At 46.6% G+C, this 22,241-nt stretch overlaps 1 protein-coding gene across 2 annotated transcripts in view; it reads right to left on the reverse strand.

The window, feature by feature from the left end:
* LOC121001612 (killer cell immunoglobulin-like receptor 3DS1) overlaps positions 1 to 22,241 on the reverse strand; it is a 77,328-nt gene that overhangs the window by 4,628 nt on the left and 50,459 nt on the right. The window contains exons 4-5 of one of the 2 annotated variants that reach the window (XM_040432777.1): positions 11,014 to 11,307; positions 6,639 to 6,668 (exon numbers count right to left, since the gene is read on the reverse strand). In XM_040432777.1, coding sequence (XP_040288711.1) covers positions 6,639 to 6,668; positions 11,014 to 11,307 — 324 coding nt within the window. The remainder of the gene's footprint in view (positions 1 to 6,638; positions 6,669 to 11,013; positions 11,308 to 22,241) is intronic. The other variant, XM_040432784.1, reaches the window with a different exon arrangement.

Genomic DNA, 22,241 nt, shown 5'->3' on the forward strand with positions numbered 1-22,241 from the left:
CAAAAATAGGATGTGAACACAGCCCTAGTGTCAGAATAAGCACCAGTACACAGCGGAGCAGGCGTGGCGGAGAGGGGGAGGCCGCCATGTACTGACAGAGAGCTACCTGGTCCTGGTGGTCAGGGATGAGGACTGTGTTTCCCAAGGATCATTTTCTACTGGGAAATACAGGGCTCAGTATAATACACTAGAATCTATATAATATAAAGATATTAACCCTACTCAAGAATAATAATACATTAAGGTAGTTATTTATTATATAGAAATAAGTCTATGTTAGGCGTATTTCTGACACAGATTGTGGCATAAAGGTCCTTAGCATCGCAATCTGTAATATTTTTCCCGCTCATGACAGGTCTAAAAAAGTATGGCGTTGGCAGGGAAAGGGATACAGTTATGGCCATCCAGATATTGGGATACCACCCGCCATACATTGACCGGATAACACCGCCTACCGTGACCGGATAAAAGAGTACAGGGAATGACTAGGGGCACTGCACAGGGTGTGGTGAGAGGGCACAATGCAGGGTATAAGTGGGCACAGTACAGGGTGAGGGGCACAATACAGGGTGGGGGGCACAGTCACATGACCCTGTGACATTAGAAGGTCCTTATGGTGAATGCGGTTCATATGCACCATAATGAGAGGCAGAGGAGTGAGGACAAGAGTGTGATTATGTGGCTAGAGATAAAAAATGTAACTGTATGCCAGTACAGGCCCCAAAAATTAAGCAATAGGCATTCACCTGACAGCAAAGAACATTGGATTCTGTGGCTGGGAGTACATTAGGCGGTCACAGGATAAATATGTAAATGTCGGCCAGTACAGGCCCCAAAAATTGGGCAATAGGCATTACCTGACAGCAAAGAACTTTGGATTCTGTGGCTGGAGGGACATTAGGCGGTCACAGGATAAATATGTAACTCTCGGCCAGTACAGGCCACAAAAATTAGGCATTCAACAGACATAAAAGGCCTTTTATGCCACTGTATTTACCTAAGAGAGGGACCATGATTTGTTCTGGGTGGTGGCGGATATTTGTGAGCTGTCATGAGGAAATTCAATCAAACGTAGTCGACTCATCACGTGTTAAATTCCTACGAGATCAATGCCTCATTCGTTTTTAGAAATGTGAGGTAGTCCACACTGTCGTGAGCTAGGCAAGTGTGCTTATCGGTCACTATCTCCCCTGCTGCGCTGAGTGTCCTTTCGGATAGGACACTGGACAAGGGGCAAGCCAACAGTTCCATGGCAAATTGTGAAAGCTCTGGCCACAGTCAAGCCTGCACACCCAGTAGTCCAGGGGTTCATCGCTTCTCAGAGCGTCCACATCGGCCGTTAACCCGATGTAGTCGGGCACCTGTCGGTCTAGGCGTTCACTGAGGCGGGATCCGGAGAACAGCCTGTTGATGGGTTGCTGCATGAATGATCTCAAATCCGAAGTCACCAACACATCTTCAAACCGCTCTCTTCTTTCATGCGCTGTTGGATTGGTACCTGCAACTGTTTCTCTGAGAGTGGAAATTCCAATGCCAGTGCCCGCAAAAGCAGAATGCAGCATTTCTCGAAGCAAGGCCTGGAAGTGCTGCATTCTGACAGCCCTCTGTGATGGTGGTAACATTTCCTCCATTTTGTGTTTGTACCGGGGGTCTAAGTACGTTGCCACCCAGTACTTGTCCTTTATGCTTTTTATATGGGGGTCCCTCTTCAAACACTGGAGCATGAAGGCCCCCATTTGCACTAAACTGGAAGCGGTGGAGTGGTCCTGCTAATCATCCAGGATAATGTCGTCCTCGTTCTCCTCCCCCCAGCCACTAACAACACCAGGGATCCCAGAAAAGTTTAAAGCATGTTCTTCTTGCTCCTCCTCCGCCCCGGCACCATCCTCCTCTGACTCCTCTTCAGACTCCTGTTGTTGACTTGTCTCAGATGGAGTAGCCCCCACCCCCGGGTATTCATCCAGCATTGCGACTTCCTCATATTCCTGCTCCTGCTCCTCGACGGCTTGATCAATGACACGACGCAATGCACGCTCCAGAAAGAAGGTGTAAGGTACGATGTCACTGATGGCGGCCAGGCTGCGACTGACCAGTTTGGTGATCTCATCAAATGGCCGCAGAAGTCTGCATGCATCGCGCATGAGCAGCCACTGGCGCGGTGAAAAAGAAAAAAGCTCCCCAGAACCTGTCCTGCCGCAGAGTTCGTACAGGTAGTCGGTAACTGCACGTTTCTGCTGGAGCAGCCTATCAAGCATATTCCATTGCGTCGGGCAGTCACAAATCAGACGTCTGACGGGCAGGTTGTGTCACCGCTGAATGTCAGCAAGGCGAGCCATGGCCATGTAAGATATTCTAAAATGGCCAGAGATTTTCCTGGCCTGCCGCAAGACGTCCTGGACCCCGGGGTATTTGGCATTGAATCGCTGCACGACTAAGTTCAGGACGTGTGCCATGCACGGCAAGTGTGTCATTTTGCCCTGCTTCAGCGCGCTCAGCAGATTGGCACGGTTGTCGCACACCACTTTACCAACTGTCAAATTGAGCGGGATTAGCCACTGATCGGCCTGTGACCGCAGAGCTGAAAGGAGTGCAGGACTGTTGTGGCTCTTCGCTGACGAAGCCTTTCTCGGCGAAACGCGCATCGAGGTGCAGCTCTGGTCACAGACCTTGGGTTCCGGCATACCATGGGTAATTTGTGTTTTTGTTTCATGCATTGTTACTTTGTTAATTCAGTATGATTTATTGCTTACACACAGCATTCCTGCTCTGCCCTTGATTGTGTTACTATTTGGTAATCCGCATTTATCGGATTGCCATCTATGTTACTATTGGGGGGTAGGTGTGCTGTGTGTGACCACATTGACTTTTTTGTATTATTGTATGTAGCATACACATGGTTATAGGTTACTTTGGTGAACTTACAGCTCTCCCATTAGTATGCAGCTTTATACCCTATGTCTGTGACCCCCTTTTCCCTGTTAGTTCGGTATATGTGAGGAAGGTTGATTTTGGTCCCACCACATGGGGCGCACCACCACCCCCTTTACTTTGTGCCTTTATGTTATATTTATTGTCATTTAATGTGTCTTTAATAAACTACATATATTTCATATGTGTGCTCTCTTATTCTACAAACCGGATTCCAAAAAAGTTGGGACACTATACAAATCGTGAATAAAAACTGAATGCAATGATGTGGAGGTGCCAACTTCTAATATTTTATTCAGAATAGAACATAAATCACGGAACAAAGGTTTAAACTGAGAAAATGTACCATTTTAAAGGAAAAATATGTTGAATCAGAATTTCATGGGTTCAACAAATCCCCAAAAAGTTGGGACAAGGCCATTTTCACCACTGTGTGGCATCTCCCCTCCTTCTTACAACACTCAACAGACGTCTGGGGACCGAGGAGACCAGTTTCTCAAGTTTACAAATAGGAATGCTCTCCCATTCTTGTCTAATACAGGCCTCTAACTGTTCAATCATCTTGGTCCTTCTTTGTTGCACCTTCCTCTTTATGATGCGTAAAATGTTCTCTATAGGTGAAAGATCTGGACTGCAGACTGGCCATTTCAGTACCCGGATCCTTCTCCTACGCAGCCATGATGTTGTGATTGATGCAGAATGTGGTCTGGCATTATCTTGTTGAAAAATGCAGGGTCTTCCCTGAAAGAGATGACGTCTGGATGGGAGCATATGTTGTTCTAGAACCTGAATATATTTTTCTGCATTGATGGTGCCTTTCCAGACATGCAAGCTGCCCATGCCACACACACTCATGCAACCCCATACCATCAGAGATGCAGGCTTCTGAACTGAGCGTTGATAACAACTTGGGTTGTCCTTGTCCTGAACTTACTTGCAAAGTGGTGCGAGTTTCACTGAACGCACCCTGAACGCATCCGGCCCCAATCCGCAACGCCTGTGTGAAAGGGGCCTATGGCTCTCAGGTATGATCTCCACCATAACTGACCAGTGCTCTCTACTCATATGTTCTGCATGAATTTGACACTATAGTGATTCTATTTCTGCATTGATGATTATATGTTCCTCTAATCATATCAATAAGCAGGGATTAACATGCCATGAAATATTTATAACTTTGCTGATTACAACATGTCTTATATAAAATAGAGAAAGAGGTTCAGCTTCCAAAAAAGATTACGTTCTTTATTCCAATACACAGAATTGTTAAAAATTCAACATAGCAGACAGGTCTACGCGTTTTGGATACTCTAATACTAATCCTTATTCATGACAAGTTTGTTACTGAATGGCCACGATCTTAAATAGCTAAGTTCCTGACGATCACAGGTGATTGTGATCAGCAGGAATGAACATACAAAGTCACGCCTCCTGTTGAAATGCCAAGTGAAAGTGAAAATAAAAAGTTGGATGTATCAAAGATAATAGTAACTCTAAAAATACAGTATGAAAAGGAATCAGTAGTGCAGGATTAGATCGTGTTTGCGGTTTAATTCTGTTGGGACACGGAAGCCCATGCAAAAATCCAATAGGACTCCCTATTAAGGAGTTTTCGCTTGTAGTCCCCACCTCTGGTGGGAGGATTAACTCTTTCCAGAGCTTGAACCTGGAGACCTGCGGTATTGCCCTGATGAAAAACCGCGAAGTGAAGACTGGCTGCTGAGACATTTCTCACTTTTGCATGTGGAATGTCCAAGAGATGTTTACAAATTCTCACTTTTAAGCTACCCGTATATTCTCGAGTATAAGCCGACCCGAATATAAGCCGAGGCCCCTAATTTTACCCCAAAAAAATGGGAAAAATGATTGACTCGAGTATAAGACTAGGGTGGGAAATGCAGCAGAAGTACTGGGTTCCATTCCTAACGGGATAAAAAAAAGACTTTGAAAAAGAATGCCAACTATGCTTGCATAGAGCAGCCTGTGTTGGGGCTCATACTATACACGCAGTGTTACTGCATGCGCTGTGTTATGGCCGGCGTGCAGGAGAAAAGAAGAGAGGTGATATCAACAGTCATTGGACCACCCACAGAGGATGAGTGGGAGAGACTCCCATCAACTGGGCATTTATTTATTTATTTAATTTTTTTTTTATATTTATCAGGTTATTTATCAGGGGGCTGTCCAGGGGGAGGGGAGGCTGTCCAGGGGCCGGTACTTACTGCCGGTGTAAATCTCGCGGTCTGCTCCCAGTGTAAATCTCGCGGCCCGCGTGTCTCGCGAGATTTACACTGGGAGTTTAACAGAGGTGCCGCGCGGACGTGCTGGGAGCTGACCGGAGCAGCTGTAAAAGGTATGTAACAGCTTCTCCGGCCCCCAACATGTCATGGTCTGTATTATGGCAATGTAAGTTGCCATAATACAGACCTAGACTCGAGTATAAGACGAGGGGGCTTTTTGAGCACAAAAATATGTGCCAAAAAACTCGTCTTATACTCGAGTATATACGGTATTTGTAGTACAGCCAACATATTGAAGACTGCATATAGAACAGGTAATGCAGTAAACCGCATAGCCAGTGTTGCAATTAACATATTGATTAATGTTAAAGGTATTATGCGTAGCTGTAGAATAAATAGAGGAACCCATTTTTATGTAATTGCAACATGTACAAATGCGGTGGCCGCATTTAAATGTACCCTTATGTCTTAACCAACTACATTTATCTTTAGTGTTTTTATCACTGTCAGAAAAAAGGCTGGGACTGATTTTTTTTGTGCTATGGTGGGCGCACGGCGAGCAATGCATCTAACACCAGCTGAGCTGATGTCAGACCACTACATCAGGTGAGCGCAGCCTTGGACTTTTTTTATTTGTGTTTTTGGCATGTCTTATATGTATTCTGGTGTCCACAATCTTTGACACTATTGTTGACACATCATCACATGACTTGATCACATGACTTGGTCTCACACTGATGATGTCATCATGGTACCAGACGATTGACTGGCCCCTTTTTGTGATGTCATCACTTGCCTATTTAAATCTCACATTCACTGGGTGTATGCATGCTTGAAAAAGGCTTGTTAGCTGAAACGTCGCATCTGGAATAAACCTCACAGAAAGGACGTGCTGTCTCCATACTCCCTTTATTATTTCTTGTTTGTACATATCTTATTGGTATAAAAGAAGAAAATAATGTGAAGAAAAAGAGGTTCGTTCAGCCCGTCTTGATGGTAATCCAAAGGCACTTTATTTAGTATTCAATGTAAAAACATCCAGGTACAGAATGCAAGGTCTACACGTTTCGGGCAGAAAACAACGTCATGAGTAAGGGCTAAATTGTTTTCTGCCCGAAACGTGTAGACCTTGCATTCTGTACCTGGATGTTTTTACATTGAATACTAAATAAAGTGCCTTTGGATTACCATCAAGATGGGCTGAACAAACCTGTTTTTCTTCACGTTATCTTCGCTTGCTCCTAATCCGGGTAAAGGAGCTGTTCCGTGCCTCAGTATTGGAATCCCAGGCAGGTGGGAGCCGCTCAAATAACTTTTACTTTTGAATGAAAAGAAGAAAATGATTGCAGTTAATGAGAGTTGGCAATTACTCTGATTTAAGTACGGTATTATAATCTAAGATACCATTGTATTTTATGTTGGGATCAATTGTGCATCAACTCAGTTTTGTCTGAAAAGTTTCATACTCACCACCTCCAGTACTTTCTGTTCTTTTTTTATCTAGATGATCCAAAAAGAAATTTGAATAATTTCAGGAAAATAGAAAAGTTTCTTCCATGTATTGGTTTTGTTACAAAACCTAGGTACCCCTCAGATCCCTTTTACATGAATGCACATGCAAGACTTATATATCATACTTAAACTAAAAGATTTGCTATATTCATTTTATGTATTACATTTCAATAAATCAAAAAATCATTGCAGTCTAAAATGGGCTCTGTGTGCGCCTATCCATGCTGAAGCCAGTAGTAGGGTAACCATGCTGTGTCCCACTCTGTAACAGTAGTAGGGCCCTGTATACATAAGGGTATCTGCAGGATGTCCATTGTGCTAACTGTAATGTAATGCTGTATATTGAGCTGCAAGCTCCTATAACAGGCTGTTGCATCTTACATGTAGATACACTAGTCACCCCCTAGTGATGTGAGGGGATGAGGTAGTTTAGTCTAGACCAGATCAGAGAGAGGCAGTTTAATGAGAGTAATGTGTCCTGAAGCCCAGAGTTGGTAATAGAGGGGACCATAGAGTCAGACAGAGAAGGTTAGGGCTGGGCCTGCAGAAGCCTCTGGTAAAAGAAAGCTTTAAAAAGATTCAGCTGACAAGTAGCAACCCCCCTGAGTTGTGTGCAGAAAAGTGATCCAGTGTAAAACCTGGTAGAGGTGAGAATAATTATTCAGCTTATGGACTTATTTGTGTATCTATCTCAAGGCAAATTATTCTCAGTAAATGTTGACTTATTTCATCCAACTGGACTATTCTCTATATTATTCTACCTATTTGTACCTCAAGGGTGGGTTCTGGCATCATGAAGACATCAGGGGCCCTGCCCTCCCTGCACCTAAAACCCATTCCACCAAGGGCACATCCACTACCATTTGGCAGGAGAACCCCTATAACCCAGAGAGTGCCCCGATGGAATCCGGAACCTTCCATTCCATCACTGCCCACTGGCCCAGGGAGCTCTGTAAAACTGTGAGTACCAACTACTACACCCATCGGGCCACCACACTCGCATGCACCCCTGCATACCGGTCACTGCAACCACTATGTGACCTGTTTTGACATCATCAATAATGCTCTCCGCTCCCCTGCTGATTGATGGAATTTATGACATAATAATGGGTCCAGGATCTTAATGGTCCATTATGGTAAAATGTAAAACTCACAGTAAACTCTGTAACCTACTGAACACAATACCTTGCTATACTCTAGATGAGGGATGCCCAACCTACAGCCCTTTAGCTGTTGCAAAACTGCAACTCCCAGCATGCCATGAGCTATCATGTCCGGGCATGATGGAAGTTGTAGTTTTGCAACAACTGGAGGGCCGAAGGTTAGGCATCCATGCTCTAGATGAATTAGCAATATAACTAGTATAAATTCTGAATTAAAGTAAAGCAGTAGTGGACATTCTATATTACCATATACAAGCAGGAGTTTGGTCTCTACGCAAGGTCTGTGTTTACATGAACTCTTAAAATGGATCTTGGATAATTGTACAAGTGTAAACAATGGCCCACCACTAAGTCTGTGCTTTGTATAATGCAGCTTAATTCAGTGGAGCTAATCTGATATCTGGAGCATCTGAGGAAAATCTAGTAAACTGAGAATAGTCTTTTGGTTCTGCGGAGAACCATCAAAGATTTATAATAGATTATCTTCTATTGAAGTTAAGACATAAGGCATTGTGACCATAGGTACTGTATTTTTCGCCCCATAAGACGCACTTTTTCCCTCCCAAAAATGGGGGGGAAATGCCCCTGCGTCTTATGGGGCAAATGCTGACAGTTTAACATCGCTGGATGCGATGTATGAGTGAGCAGGGGCCGGGGGAGGGACTGGGAGGAGGAGCTGGGGGCCGGTAATAGCGGTGGGGCGGTGCAGTCAGTGTACTATAGCCCCGCCCCGCCGCTCCGGTATAGTAATATAAAATGTCTTATTCAATTAAAATTTATTACATATGCCCCCTCACTCCGAAATTCCTAATAGTACCTTACATCCTATTCCTAATAGGTTCTGTACAATGCCGGCAGGCAGGCTGGGCGGGCGGCATCGTAACTCCCTGATGTCACGTGCCTGCGCCGCCTACTTTATGAATGAAGCAGGCGGCGCAGGCAAGTGACGTCAGTGAGTGACGCGCCGGCCGCCCGGCCTGCCTGCCGGCATTGTACAGAACCTATTAGGAATAGGATGTAAGGTACTATTAGGAATTTAGGAGTGAGGAGGCATATGTAATACATTTTAATTGAATAAGACATTTTATATTTGTATACTGGGGGGGCGGCGGCGGGGGGGGGGGGCTGATCCGTGGATGGCACAGTTAAGGGGTGGGGGGGGGTCTGTGGATGGCACTGTTATGGGCTGGGGGGGTCTGTGGATGGCACTGTTATGGGGTGGGGGGGTCTGTGGATGGCACATATATAACAGTGCCAGCCACAGATCCCCCCTGTAACAGTGCCATCCACAGATCCCCCCTGTAACAGTGCCATCCACAGATCCCCCCTGTAACAGTGCCAGCCACAGATCCCCCCTGTAACAGTGCCAGCCACAGATCCCCCCCTGTAACAGTGCCAGCCACAGATCCCCCCTGTAACAGTGTCCGTCATCCACAGATCCCCCCTGTAACAGTGTCCGTCATCCACAGATCCCCCCTGTAACAGTGTCCGTCATCCACAGACCCCCCCTGTAACAGTGTCCGTCATCCACAGATCCCCCCTGTAACAGTGTCCGTCATCCACAGATCCCCCCTGCAACAGTGTCCGTCATCCACAGATCCCCCCATAACAGTGTCCGTCATCCACAGATCCCCCCATAAAAGTGTCCGTCATCCACAGATCCCCCATAACAGTGTCCGTCATCCACAGATCCCCCCATAACAGTGTCCGTCATCCACAGATCCCACCATAACAGTGTCCTTCACAGATCCCCAGTAATAGTGGCATTCACAGACCACCATTAGTTCCAAACCCACCAAAAGCACACCTTTTGGTTAAAAATATTTTCCTCCCCAAAAACCTAGGTGCGTCTTATGGGTCGGTGCGTCTTATAGGGCGAAAAATACGGTAACTCACAAGGCCATGTATGGAAAGCTTTATAAACATTCCCTACGGAGGCAAACTGCTTTGAGAAGAGGTCTGTCTACTCAACAGTAAATTGAAAAGTCCTATCAGGACAGATGGCAGGTCATGAGTAGAAATACAATGTACATTAGTCAGTTTTATTTTCCAAGTGATCCACAAAAGCAAAAGATTCACTCTTATAAAAATAAAATTTTGTAAAAATACTCTTATCAAACCACTGGAGTCAAATAACACCCCATATTAAGCTGTGCCCCCAAACTTGCACACACTTTTTACCCATGTAAACTTGGCTGGTATTTTCTGTTGGGTAAGGAGACCGCCCTACCTGTGAATCTCTGCCTAATTACAGATCCACTACAGAGTGGAGGAAGCATAAACTTTACTAAATGATGGCTTATCCTCAGGATAGGCCATTACTAGTTGATTGGTAGGGGCTCGACACCCTGTATCTCCGTCGATCAAATGTTTAGGTATATTGTGGCTCTAACGCTGATTTGCAATGATGGAGCTACAGCCAAACAGCTGATCGGTGGGGGTGCCACCACAGCCAGTCAGCTAATGATGACCTATCCTTAAAATAGGCCCATCATTTAGTGATGGGTGGACAACCCCTTTATAAACTTAGACCTGCTGGAACAGTGAGCTAAATAAAGCTATAAAAACCTAAGTAACTGAGATTGCCAGACAATCCAGAGCACCTGTGATAACTATCTTGGAATGCAGTGTACAAGTACCAGCCATATACTGAGAAATAAAGAAGCTATCAGTCTGCATTAGAAATACAGGAGGGAATTTATCAAACTGGTGTAAAGTAGAACTGGCTTAGTTGCCCATAGTAACTAATCAGATTCCATCTTTCATTTTCCAAAAGAGCTGTAAATAATGAAAGGTGAAATCTGATTGGTTGCTTGGGGCTTTCTACTTTACACCAGTTTGATAAATCTCTCCCACAGGCGTGCCTTGTGAGACTGCTGTTTTATTGCAGAAGGAACCAAAAGGAAACTGCCACACTTTGTGCATAATACCCATGAGTTATCCAGTTTCCTTGGTAGGGTGTCACCACCATCCGCTGTGACCCTAGATATAGAGTCGAACACTTGGCCTTAAAGAACCCCGTCTAGTAGCAAGGCCTTTCTACTACTTATAGACACATTACAGTTATTACTGAAAGATCAAAATGTTATATGTGGCCAACCCTCACCAGACTGACAAAGGATCTGTGACACAAAAGAAGGCTGAGAACCCCTGATTTATTTTCCACTTACCTTCAGGTATTGTAGGTGTAATCTTATTACTGCATGGTGATTTAATGAGATGAAGAGGTTGATCTTTTACCTCTAAAACATAAGAACATCTGTACTCTGCTGTGAGGTTGGAAACTGTGAACGTCACCTTTGGAGAACCCATAGCTTTCAAATCTTTAATTGCCACCATCCCTGAATACAGTAAAAAGCGCTTCACTCTGCATTCCTCTGGAGGTTCTGGTGCCGTGCAGATTATTAGGAGCTGCTTATTTTCAGAGTCATCCAGATGATAAGAAATCTGTGGTTTGATTGGATCTGGAAGAGTTAGAAGTTAAGATATAATAATATTTAATTGAGAATGAACAATTCATTGCTGATCATTACTTGATGGTTAAGCAGGGGTTCTCAATCATCCTATCTATATCGGAACAAATGATTGTTAATGATAACTCTCCCCATACGGATTCAATTGCCAGCAGCACATCTCTCATTACACAGGACATTGTTCTGCTGTCAAAAGTGATTTTATGTGCTACTTGAAAGATGCCACCATGCCTGCTCTCTCGTTTGGTGGTCAGCGGCACCTTTACATAAGACAGGAATAGGGATGAGCGAACCCGAACTGTACATTTTCGTAAAAGTCTGGGTTCGGGTTCGGTGTTCGGCGCTTTCTTGGCGCTTTTTGAAAGGCTGCAAAGCAGCCAATCAACAAGCGTCATACTACTTGCCCCAAGAGGTCATCACAGCCATGCCTACTATTGGCATGGCTGTGATTGGCCAGTGCAGCATGGGACCCAGCCTCTATATAAGCTAGGGTCACGTAGCGCTGCACGTCACTCTGATGATACAAATGTAGGGAGAGGTTGCAGCTGCGACGTTAGGGCGAGATTAGGCAGTGATTAACTCCTCCAAAAGACTTCATTCAGTGATCGATCTACAGCTGTGGATCATTGAACTGCTGCTATTCAATTGCTCAGTGTTTTTAGGCTGCCCAGAGCGTTTTTCAGTCACTTTTTTTCTGGGGTGATCGGCGGCCATTTTGTGGCTTGCTTGTGTGCCAGCACAAGCTGCCACCAAGTACATTTAACCATCAATAGTGTGGTTATTTTTTTGCTATATCCTACATCAGGGTCAAGCTTTCATCAAGTGCATTTAACCATCAATAGTGTGGTTATTTTTTGGCCATATACTACATCAGGTGCAGGCTGAGCCTGTGTTACCCAAGTGCATTTAACCATCAATAGTGTGGTTATTTTTTGGCCATATACTACATCAGGGGCAAGTTGAGCCTGTCACCCAGCGCCTAAAAAATAGGCCTCACATTTATATTCATCCAAATCTGTACTGTTTTAGCTGGTCAAGTTAGTTTTACTGTCCGTCAAAGCACAGTTTTTGTTCTGGGTTGAAAAACAATTCCCAAATTTGCAATTCTCAAAATTAGTGGTTTCTGCTGTATCAGGCCTACTTTAAATCTATCCCTAAAAGGGTAGATTAGATTCAAGGTGCTGATAGGGTAATTCTCAAAAACTTAACACACACGCTAAAGTGCAGATCCAAGTCTAATTCTGTGATTAAACGTATACCTGTCAACGAGCGCCTAAATAATAGGCCTCACATTTATATTCAGCTAAATCTGTCATTACTGGTGTGCGTGTATTAGTGTAATACGGTACCTAAATAGTTAGCCAGATAGACTTAGTGTTAGGTGTCTGTAAAAAAAGGCCTGAATTTTAATTCAATACATTGGCCCGAATAATATTTTTCTTATTGTGGTGAACGGTAACAATGAGGAAAACATCTAGTAAGGGACGCGGACGTGGACATGGTCGTGGTGGTATTAGTGGACCCTCTGGTGCTGGGAGAGGACGTGGCCGTTCTGCCACAGCCACACGTCCTAGTGAACCAACTACCTTAGGTCCCAGTAGCCAGCAGAATTTACAGCGATATTTAGTGGGGCCCAATGCCGTTCTAAGGATGGTAAGGCCTGAGCAGGTACAGGCATTAGTCAATTGGGTGGCCGACAGTGGATCCAGCACGTTCACATTATCTCCCACCCAGTCTTCTGCAGAAAGCGCACAGATGGCGCATGAAAACCAAGCCCATCAGTCTGTCACATCACCCCCATGCATATCAGGGAAACTGTCTGAGCCTCAAGTTATGCAGCAGTCTCTTATGCTGTTTGAAGACTCTGCTGCCAGGGTTTCCCAAGGGCATCCACCTAGCCCTTCTCCAGGGGTGGAAGAGATAGAATGCACTAACGCACAACCACTTATTTTTCCTGATGATGAGGACATGGGAATACTACCTCAGCACGTCTCTGATGATGACGAAACACAGGTGCCAACTGCTGCGTCTTTCTGCAGTGTGCAGACTGAACAGGAGGTCAGGGATCAAGACTGGGTGGAAGACGATGCAGGGGACGATGAGGTCCTAGACCCCACATGGAATGAAGGTCGTGCCACTGACTTTCACAGTTCGGAGGAAGAGGCAGTGGTGAGACTGAGCCAACAGCGTAGCAAAAGAGGGAGCAGTGGGCAAAAGCAGAACACCCGCCGCCAAGAGACTCCGCCTGCTACTGACCGCCGCCATCTGGGACCGAGCACCCCAAAGGCAGCTTCAAGGAGTTCCCTGGCATAGCACTTCTTCAAACAATGTGCTGACGACAAGACCCAAGTGGTTTGCACGCTGTGCCATCAGAGCCTGAAGCGAGGCATTAACGTTCTGAACCTTAGCACAACCTGCATGACCAGGCAACTGCAGTGGAGTAAACACCTTAAAAACAAGGAAGTCACTCAGGCTCCCCCTGCTACCTCTTCTGCAGCTTCCGCCTCGGCCTCTTCTGCTGCTGCCGCCTCGGCCTCTTCCTCCGCCTCTGGAGGAACGTTGGCACCTGCCGCCCAGCAAACATGGGATGTACCACCAACACCACCACCTGCGTCACCAAGCATCTCAACCATGTCACACGGCAGCGTTCAGCTCTCCATCTCACAAACATTTGAGAGAAAGCGTAAATTCCCACCTAGCCACCCTCGATCCCTGGCCCTTAATGCCAGCATTTCTAAACTACTGGCCTATGAAATGCTGTCAATTAGGCTGGTGGACACAGACAGCTTCAAACAGCTCATGTCGCTTGCTGTCCCACAGTATGTTGTTCCCAGCCGGCACTACTTCTCCAAGAGAGCCGTGCCTTCCATGCACAACCAAGTATCCGATAAAATCAAGTGTGCACTGCGCAACGCCATCTGTGGCAAGGTCCACCTAACCACAGATACGTGGACCAGTAAGCACAGCCAGGGACGCTATATCTCCCTAACTGCACACTGGGTAAATGTAGTGGCGGCTGGGCCCCAGGCGGAGAGCTGTTTGGCGCACGTCCTACTGCCGCCAAGGATCGCAGGGCAACATTCTTTGCCTCCTGTCTCCTCCTCCTCCTACTCAGCTTACTCCTCCTCTTCTTCCACCTGCTCATCCAGTCAGCCACACACCTTCACCACCAACTTCAGCACAGCCCGGGATAAACGTCAGCAGGCCATTCTGAAACTCATATGTTTGGGGGACAGGCCCCACACCGCACAGGAGTTGTGGCGGGGTATAGAACAACAGACCGACGAGTGGTTGCTGCCGGTGAGCCTCAAGCCCGGCCTGGTGGTGTGCGATAATGGGCGAAATCTCGTTGCAGCTCTGGGACTAGCCGGTTTGACGCACATCCCTTGCCTGGCGCATGTGCTGAATTTGGTGGTGCAGAAGTTCATTCGCAACTACCCCGACATGTCAGAGCTGCTGCATAAAGTGCGGGCCGTCTGTTCGCGCTTCCGGCGTTCACATCCTGCCGCTGCTCGCCTGTCTGCGCTACAGCGTAACTTCGGCCTTCCCGCTTACCGCCTCATATGCAACGTGCCCACCAGGTGGAACTCCACCTTGCACATGCTGGACAGACTGTGCGAGCAGCAGCAGGCCATAGTGGAGTTTCAGCTGCAGCACGCACGAGTCAGTCGCACTGCGGAACAGCACCACTTTACCACCAATGACTGGGCCTCCATGCGAGACCTGTGTGCCCTGTTGCGCTGTTTCGAGTACTCCACCAACATGGCCAGTGGCGATAATGCCGTTATCAGCGTTACAATACCACTTCTATGTCTCCTTGAGAAAACACTTAGGGCGATGATGGAAGAGGAGGTGGCCCAGGAGGAGAAAGAGGGGTCATTTTTAGCACTTTCAGGTCAGTCTCTTCGAAGTGACTCAGAGGGAGGTTTTTTGCAACAGCAGAGGCCAGGTACAAATGTGGCCAGACAGGGCCCACTACTGGAGGACGAGGATGAGGAGGAGGTGGAGGAGGATGAGGATGAAGCATGTTCACAGCGGGGTGGCACCCAATGCAGCTCGGGCCCATCACTGGTGCGTGGCTGGGGGGAAATGCAGGACGATGACGATACGCCTCCCACAGAGGACAGCTTGTCCTTACCTCTGGGCAGCCTGGCACACATGAGCGACTACCTGCTGCAGTGCCTGCGCAACGACAGCAGAGTTGCCCACATTTTAACGTGTGCGGACTACTGGGTTGCCACCCTGCTGGATCCACGGTACAAAGACAATGTGCCCACCTTACTTCCTGCACTGGAGCGTAATAGTAAGATGCGCGAGTACAAGCGCACGTTGGTAGACGCGCTACTGAGAGCATTCCCAAATGTCACAGGGGAACAAGTGGAAGCCCAAGGCGAAGGCAGAGGAGGAGCAAGAGGTCGCCAACGCAGCTGTGTCACGGCCAGCTCCTCTGAGGGCAGGGTTAGCATGGCAGAGATGTGGAAAAGTTTTGTCAACACGCCACAGCTAACTGCACCACCACCTGATACGGAACGTGTTAGCAGGAGGCAACATTTCACTAACATGGTGGAACAGTACCTGTGCACACCCCTCCACGTACTGACTGATGGTTCGGCCCCATTTAACTTTTGGGTCTCCAAATTGTCCACGTGGCCAGAGCTAGCCTTTTATGCCTTGGAGGTGCTGGCCTGCCCGGCGGCCAGCGTTTTGTCTGAACGTGTATTCAGCATGGCAAGGGGCGTCATTACAGACAAACGCAGCCGCCTGTCTACAGCCAATGTGGACAAGCTGACGTTCATAAAAATGAACCAGGCATGGATCCCACAGGACCTGTCCATCCCTTGTGCAGATTAGACTTTAACTACCTCCCCTTAACCATATATTATTGTACTCCAGGGCACTTCCTCATTCAATCCTATTTTTATTTTCATTTTCATTTTACCATTATATTGCGGGGCAACCCAAAGTTGAATGAACCTCTCCTCTGTCTGGGTGCCGGGGCCTAAATATATCTGACAGTGGCCTGTTCCAGTGGTGGGTGACATGAAGCCTGATTCTCTGCTATGACATCAAGACTGATTCTCTGCTGAGTCGCTGACATGAAGCCTGAATCTCTGTTATGGGACCTCTCTCCTCTGTCTGGGTGCCGGGGCCTAAATTATATGACAATGGCCTGTTCCAATGTTGGGTGACGTGAAGCATGATTCTCTGCTATGACATGAAGACTGATTCTCTGCTGACCTGAAGCCAGATTCTCTGCTATGGGACCTCTCTCCTCTGCCTGCGTGCCTGGGCCTAAATATGTGACAATGGACTGTTCCAGTGGTGGGGGACGTGAAGCATGATTCTCTGCTATGACATGAAGACTGATTCTCTGCTGACATGAAGCCAGATTCTCTGCTATGGGACCTCTCTCCTCTGTCTGGGTGCCGGGGCCTAAATTATATGACAATGGACTGTTCCAATGTTGGGTGACGTGAATTATGATTCTCTGCTATGACATGAAGACTGATTCTCTGCTGACATGAAGCCAGATTCTATGTTATGGGACCTCTCTCCTCTGTCTGGGTGCCGGGGCCTAAAAATATCTGACAGTGGCCTGTTCCAGTGGTGGGTGACATGAAGCCTGATTCTCTGCTATGACATGAAGACTGATTCTCTGCTGACATGAAGCCAGATTCTATGTTATGGGACCTCTCTCCTCTGTCTGGGTGCCGGGGCCTAAATTATATGACAATGGACTGTTCCAATGTTGGGTGACGTGAAGCATGATTCTCTGCTATGACATGAAGACTGATTCTCTGCTGACATGAAGCCTGAATCTCTGCTATGGGACCCCTCTCCTCTGCCTGGGTGCCTGGGCCTAAATATCTGACAATGGACTGTTCCAGTGGTGGGTGACGTGAAGCCTGATTCTCTGCTATGACATGAAGACTGATTCTCTGCTGACATGAAGCCAGATTCTCTGCTATGGGACCTCTCTCCTCTGCCTGGGTGCCTGGGCCTAAATATCTGACAATGGACTGTTCCAGTGGTGGGTGACGTGAAGCCTGATTCTCTGCTATGACATGAAGCCTGATTCTCTGCTCTGACATGAAGACTGATTCTCTGCTGACATAAAGCCAGATTCTATGTTATGGGACCTCTCTCCTCTGCCTGGGTGCCGGGGCCTAAATATCTGACAATGGACTTGCAGCACGCCAGACCTGCAGGGTATAGCGAAGTGAGGTCACGGTTATGGGCAATCAAGGGTTGCTCACTGTATTGGAGAACCCTGGGCAGGCATGCGGCAGTGAAGGAGAGGTAGACACAGTTCCTCTGGGGCACACTCGGTTTGTGGGGACCAGGCCTGATGGTGGATGAGATGCCCTGGATGTTACAGGTATTTTGAGTGCCTGAAGCAAGGTCCCTTTTGGATTCGTGACTCCAGTGCCTGTAACGGTGGCACACCGATTTATAGTTGGAATAAGTGAGGTACACAGGTGGTATAGTGAACCAAACGTTGCTTTACTTAACAGTCCAACTTTGTACATACAGATGGTAATGCAGTCCTTTAGATCAAGTAATTCACAAGCAGGCTTATTCCACAAGATGGCAGGTATTAATCATGCAAGATACTCAGAGGGTAAATCCACAACACACTCAGACTCAGGTTGTACCTTTCCTCAGAAATAGCGTACACTGTTCCTTTCTAGAACTCCTGTCTGGTTTCTATCCCAAGGCCCGGATGCCTAAATGGTGGCTTGAATCCTTGGTAAAATATATCTTCCTCCCGTATAAATCCTTGCTTTGCTTTCTAGTTTCTCTGCCTATTAATGTCACTTATCTTGGTTGGAGATATCCTTACTTGAATGGTGAAGGACTGTGGGTTTCTCCCAGGAGGTTCTGTCCTGCTACTGGGGTGTCTTCAGAGCTAACTGAGGCTCTCTTGGACTACAGGCAGGCTAGGACTCTTCACTAGCCTCCTGGTCATAGCTAGCAGCCAGGGCTATCAAGCTGCATGTCAGGAGGAGGCCCTCAGCATATCTCTGGCTGGTGCCTTCTTACTTCTGTCTCTGCAGACTCCTGACTCTGAACTACTTCTCCCTGTCTGGGCCTGAACATTTATACTAGGGGCTCCCTATCTCCCTCTAGTGTCTGGGATGTCTAACTACACCCAACTAGGCCTGCTTACACATTTACACAGGGGAACATTGCATATAGAAACACATTAGAAAATACATTAAATGCATAATAAAATATAACATTTCTGTCCACTGTGAGTAGAAGTAACACGCACACCAATTGACCCTTGTGTAGTGCCCACGCCTATCTAGTGGGACACTACAGACTGTTCCAGTTTTGGGTGACGTGAAGCCTGATTCTCTGCTATGACATGAAGCCTGATTCTCTGCTATGGGACCTCTCTCCAATTGATATTGGTTAATTTTTAATTATTTTATTTTTATTTTTATTCATTATCTATCCACATTTGTTTGCAGGGGATTTAACTACATTTTGCTGCCTTTTGCAGCCCTCTAGCCCTTTCCTCGGGCTGTTTTACAGCCTTTTTAGTGCCGAAAAGTTTGGGTCCCCATTGACTTCAATGGGGTTCGGGTTCGGGACGAAGTTCGGGTCGGGTTCGGATCCCAAACCCGAACATTTCCGGGAAGTTCGGCCGAACTTCTCGAACCCGAACATCCAGGTGTTCGCTCAACTCTAGTCCCACAACATGAACAGTGACATACCAGATGTATTATTCGAATTTGCGTTCTCCATTCATGATTTTTCTCAATGTGAAATATCGGCAAAGTAATTTTCGTGCATGCGCAAAATAGGCGCGGCCTACTACAGCAACTGGTTTCCACCAAAACGAAGTTGGATGCTATCAGAAAAGATGGTTGGCAACAATTTTCGCAACGTTGAGGAAGAACTCACTGTAAGTAATTTTACATTAAAGCAGTGTATTTGATTACATTTCCCATGCATCTTAGAACAATCGCTGTATATGCAGATTGAGTGTTTAAAAAAAGCGCCATTGCGAAAATCTCTAATGATGCGATTTTTTTTTTTCCCACAGTACACACAACTTCACATTTTATAAGGTCTCATGAGATATTAGTGATTGGTGCACTAAGTATTGTTGTGAGAACTTGCCAGTACAGATCCCAAAAATTAGCCAATAGGCATTCACCTGCCAGCAAAGAACTTTGGATTCTGTGGCTGGAGGTACATTAGGCGATCACAGGATAAATAAGTAACTGTCGGCCAGTACAGGCCCCAAAAATTAGCCAATAGGCCGTCACCTGACAGCACACAACTTTGTAGGATTCTGTAGCTGGAGGGACATTAGGCGGTCACAGGATAAAAATTTAACTGTCGGCCAGTACAGGCCACAAAAATTAGGCATATAGCGGACATAAAAGGCCTTTTTTTTTTCCCTCACAGATCTACAATACAGACCAAAAGTTTGGACACACCTTCTCATTCAAAGAGTTTTCTTTATTTTCATGACTATGAAGGCATCAAAACTATGAATTAACACATGTGGAATTATATACATAACAAACAAGTATGAAACAACTGAAAATATGTCATATTCTAGGTTCTTCAAAGTAGCCACCTTTTGCTTTGATTACTGCTTTGCACACTCTTGGCATTCTCTTGATGAGCTTCAAGAGGTAGTCCCCTGAAATGGTCTTCCAACAGTCTTGAAGGAGTTCCCAGAGATGCTTAGCACTTGTTGGCCCTTTTGCCTTCACTCTGCGGTCCATATTTTCAGTTGTTTCACACTTGTTTGTTATGAATATAATTCCACATGTGTTAATTCATAGTTTTGATGCCTTCAGTGTGAATCTACAATTTTCATAGTCATGAAAATAATGAAAACACTTTGAATGAGAAGGTGTGTCCAAACTTTTGGTCTGTACTGTATGTATCATTCATTTTTAGAAATGTGAGGTAGTCCACACTGTTGTGAGCTAGGCGAGTGTGCTTATCGGTCACGATTCCACCCCCCGCTGCGCTGAACGTTCTTTCAGACAGGACACTGCCTGACAACACCCAGTAGTCCAGGGGTTCATCGCTTCTCAGAGCGTCCACATCGGCCGTTAACCCGATGTAGTCAGACACCTGTCGGTCTAGGCGTTCCCTGAGGCTGGATCTGGATAACGGCTGTCAATGGGTTGGCTGCAAGAATGATCTCACATCCGCCCTCTTCTTGCATGCTCTGTTGGATTGGTACCTGCAACTGTTTCTCTGAGTGGAAATTCCTGTGCCAGTGCCTGCAAAAGCAGAATGCAGCATTTCTCAAAGCAAGGCCTGGAAGTGCTGCATTCTGACAGCCCTCTGTGATGGTGGTAACATGTCCGCCATTTTGTGTTTGTACCAGGGGTCAAAGTACGTTGCCACCCAGTACTGGTCCTTGCCCTTTATGCTTTTTATATGGGGTTCCCTCTTTAAATACTGGAGCATGAAGGCCCCCATTTGCACTAAACTGGAAGCGGTGGAGTGGCATGGCTCCTGCTCCTCATCCAGGATAATGTTGTCCTTGTTCTCCTCCCCCCAGCCACTGACAACACCAGGAATCCCAGAAAAGTTTAAAGCATGCTCTTCTTGCTCCTTCTCCGCCCCGGCACTATCCTCCTCTGACTCCTCTTCAGACTCCTGTTGTTGACTTGTCTCAGATGGAGTAACACCCCCTGGGAATTCATACAGCATTGCGACTTCCTCATCTTCCTGCTCCTGCTCCTTGACGGCTTGATCAATGACACGACGCGATGCACGCTCCAGAAAGAAGGTGTAACGTACGATGTCACTGATGGCGCCCTGGCTGCAACTGACCAGTTTGGTGATCTCATGAAATGGCCACAGAAGTCTGCATGCGTCGCGCATGAACAGCCACTGGCAGAGTTCGTACAGGTAGTCGTTACCTGCACGTTTCTGCTAGAGCAGTCTATCAAGCATATACAAGGTGGAGTTCCATCACGTCGGGCAGTCACAAATCAGACGTCTGACAGGCAGGTGGTGTCGGTGGCCAGAGATTTTCCTGGCCCCCTGGGTATTTGGCAATGAATCGCTGCACGACTAAGTTCAGGATGTGTGCCATGCACAGCATGTGTGTCATTTTGCCATGTTTCAGCGTGCTCAGCAGATTGGCACCATTGTCGAACACCACTTTACCGACTGTCAAATTTAGCGGGGTTAGCCACTGATCAGCCTGTGACCGCAGAGCTGAAAGGAGTGCAGGACCAATGTGACTCTTGGCTTCCAGGCACAACAGATGCATCACAGCATGGCAACATCTCACCTGGCACGTCAAATAGGTTCTGGGGAGCTTGGGGGGGCGCAGTGGAAGAGACGGTAGCAGCAGAAAAAGAAGAGTCAGCCAAAGAGGAGAGGGAGGATGAAGTAGAAGGAGGAGAAGAAGAGGCAGGCCTGCATGCAATCCGTGGCGGTAACACCAAATCTACACGGGTGCCACGGGTTGCATGCTTGAACTTCCTGAACTTTATGGCGGCCATTATGGCGCATAACAGGTATTATTTAGTGTTAGGACCCGTCTTACAGAGATCACCTTGACATTCGGCAGACGGGCTCAAATGGTTTTGTACAAAATGTATTTGCCAAGCGTCTCGCTTTATAAATGAGCGTAGCATTGGCACTATAATATTTTTTGTGACTATGGCATTATTCTACTTTATCTGGTTTGCAGGGTGCTGTTGCATTGTCTTTTTTTTTTTTTTCTGTTTTCAGCCATGGCAGCATACACCTGCGCATTGGGAGGTGCTGACTAATCCCCCTTTTCTTTGCAGATTTACAGCGCTGGAGGTGCGGCACTCCGAGTCGTGCACTCCTGATTAGCCTGTCTGCCCCATAGGCTGATTTTAATTAGTTTCAGTATAAGGCTACATTCACACGTCAGTATTTTTCTATATCCCGATTTTCGG

Source organism: Bufo bufo, chromosome 1, assembly GCF_905171765.1.
Source record: "Bufo bufo chromosome 1, aBufBuf1.1, whole genome shotgun sequence".
NCBI classification, from domain to species: domain Eukaryota; kingdom Metazoa; phylum Chordata; class Amphibia; order Anura; family Bufonidae; genus Bufo; species Bufo bufo.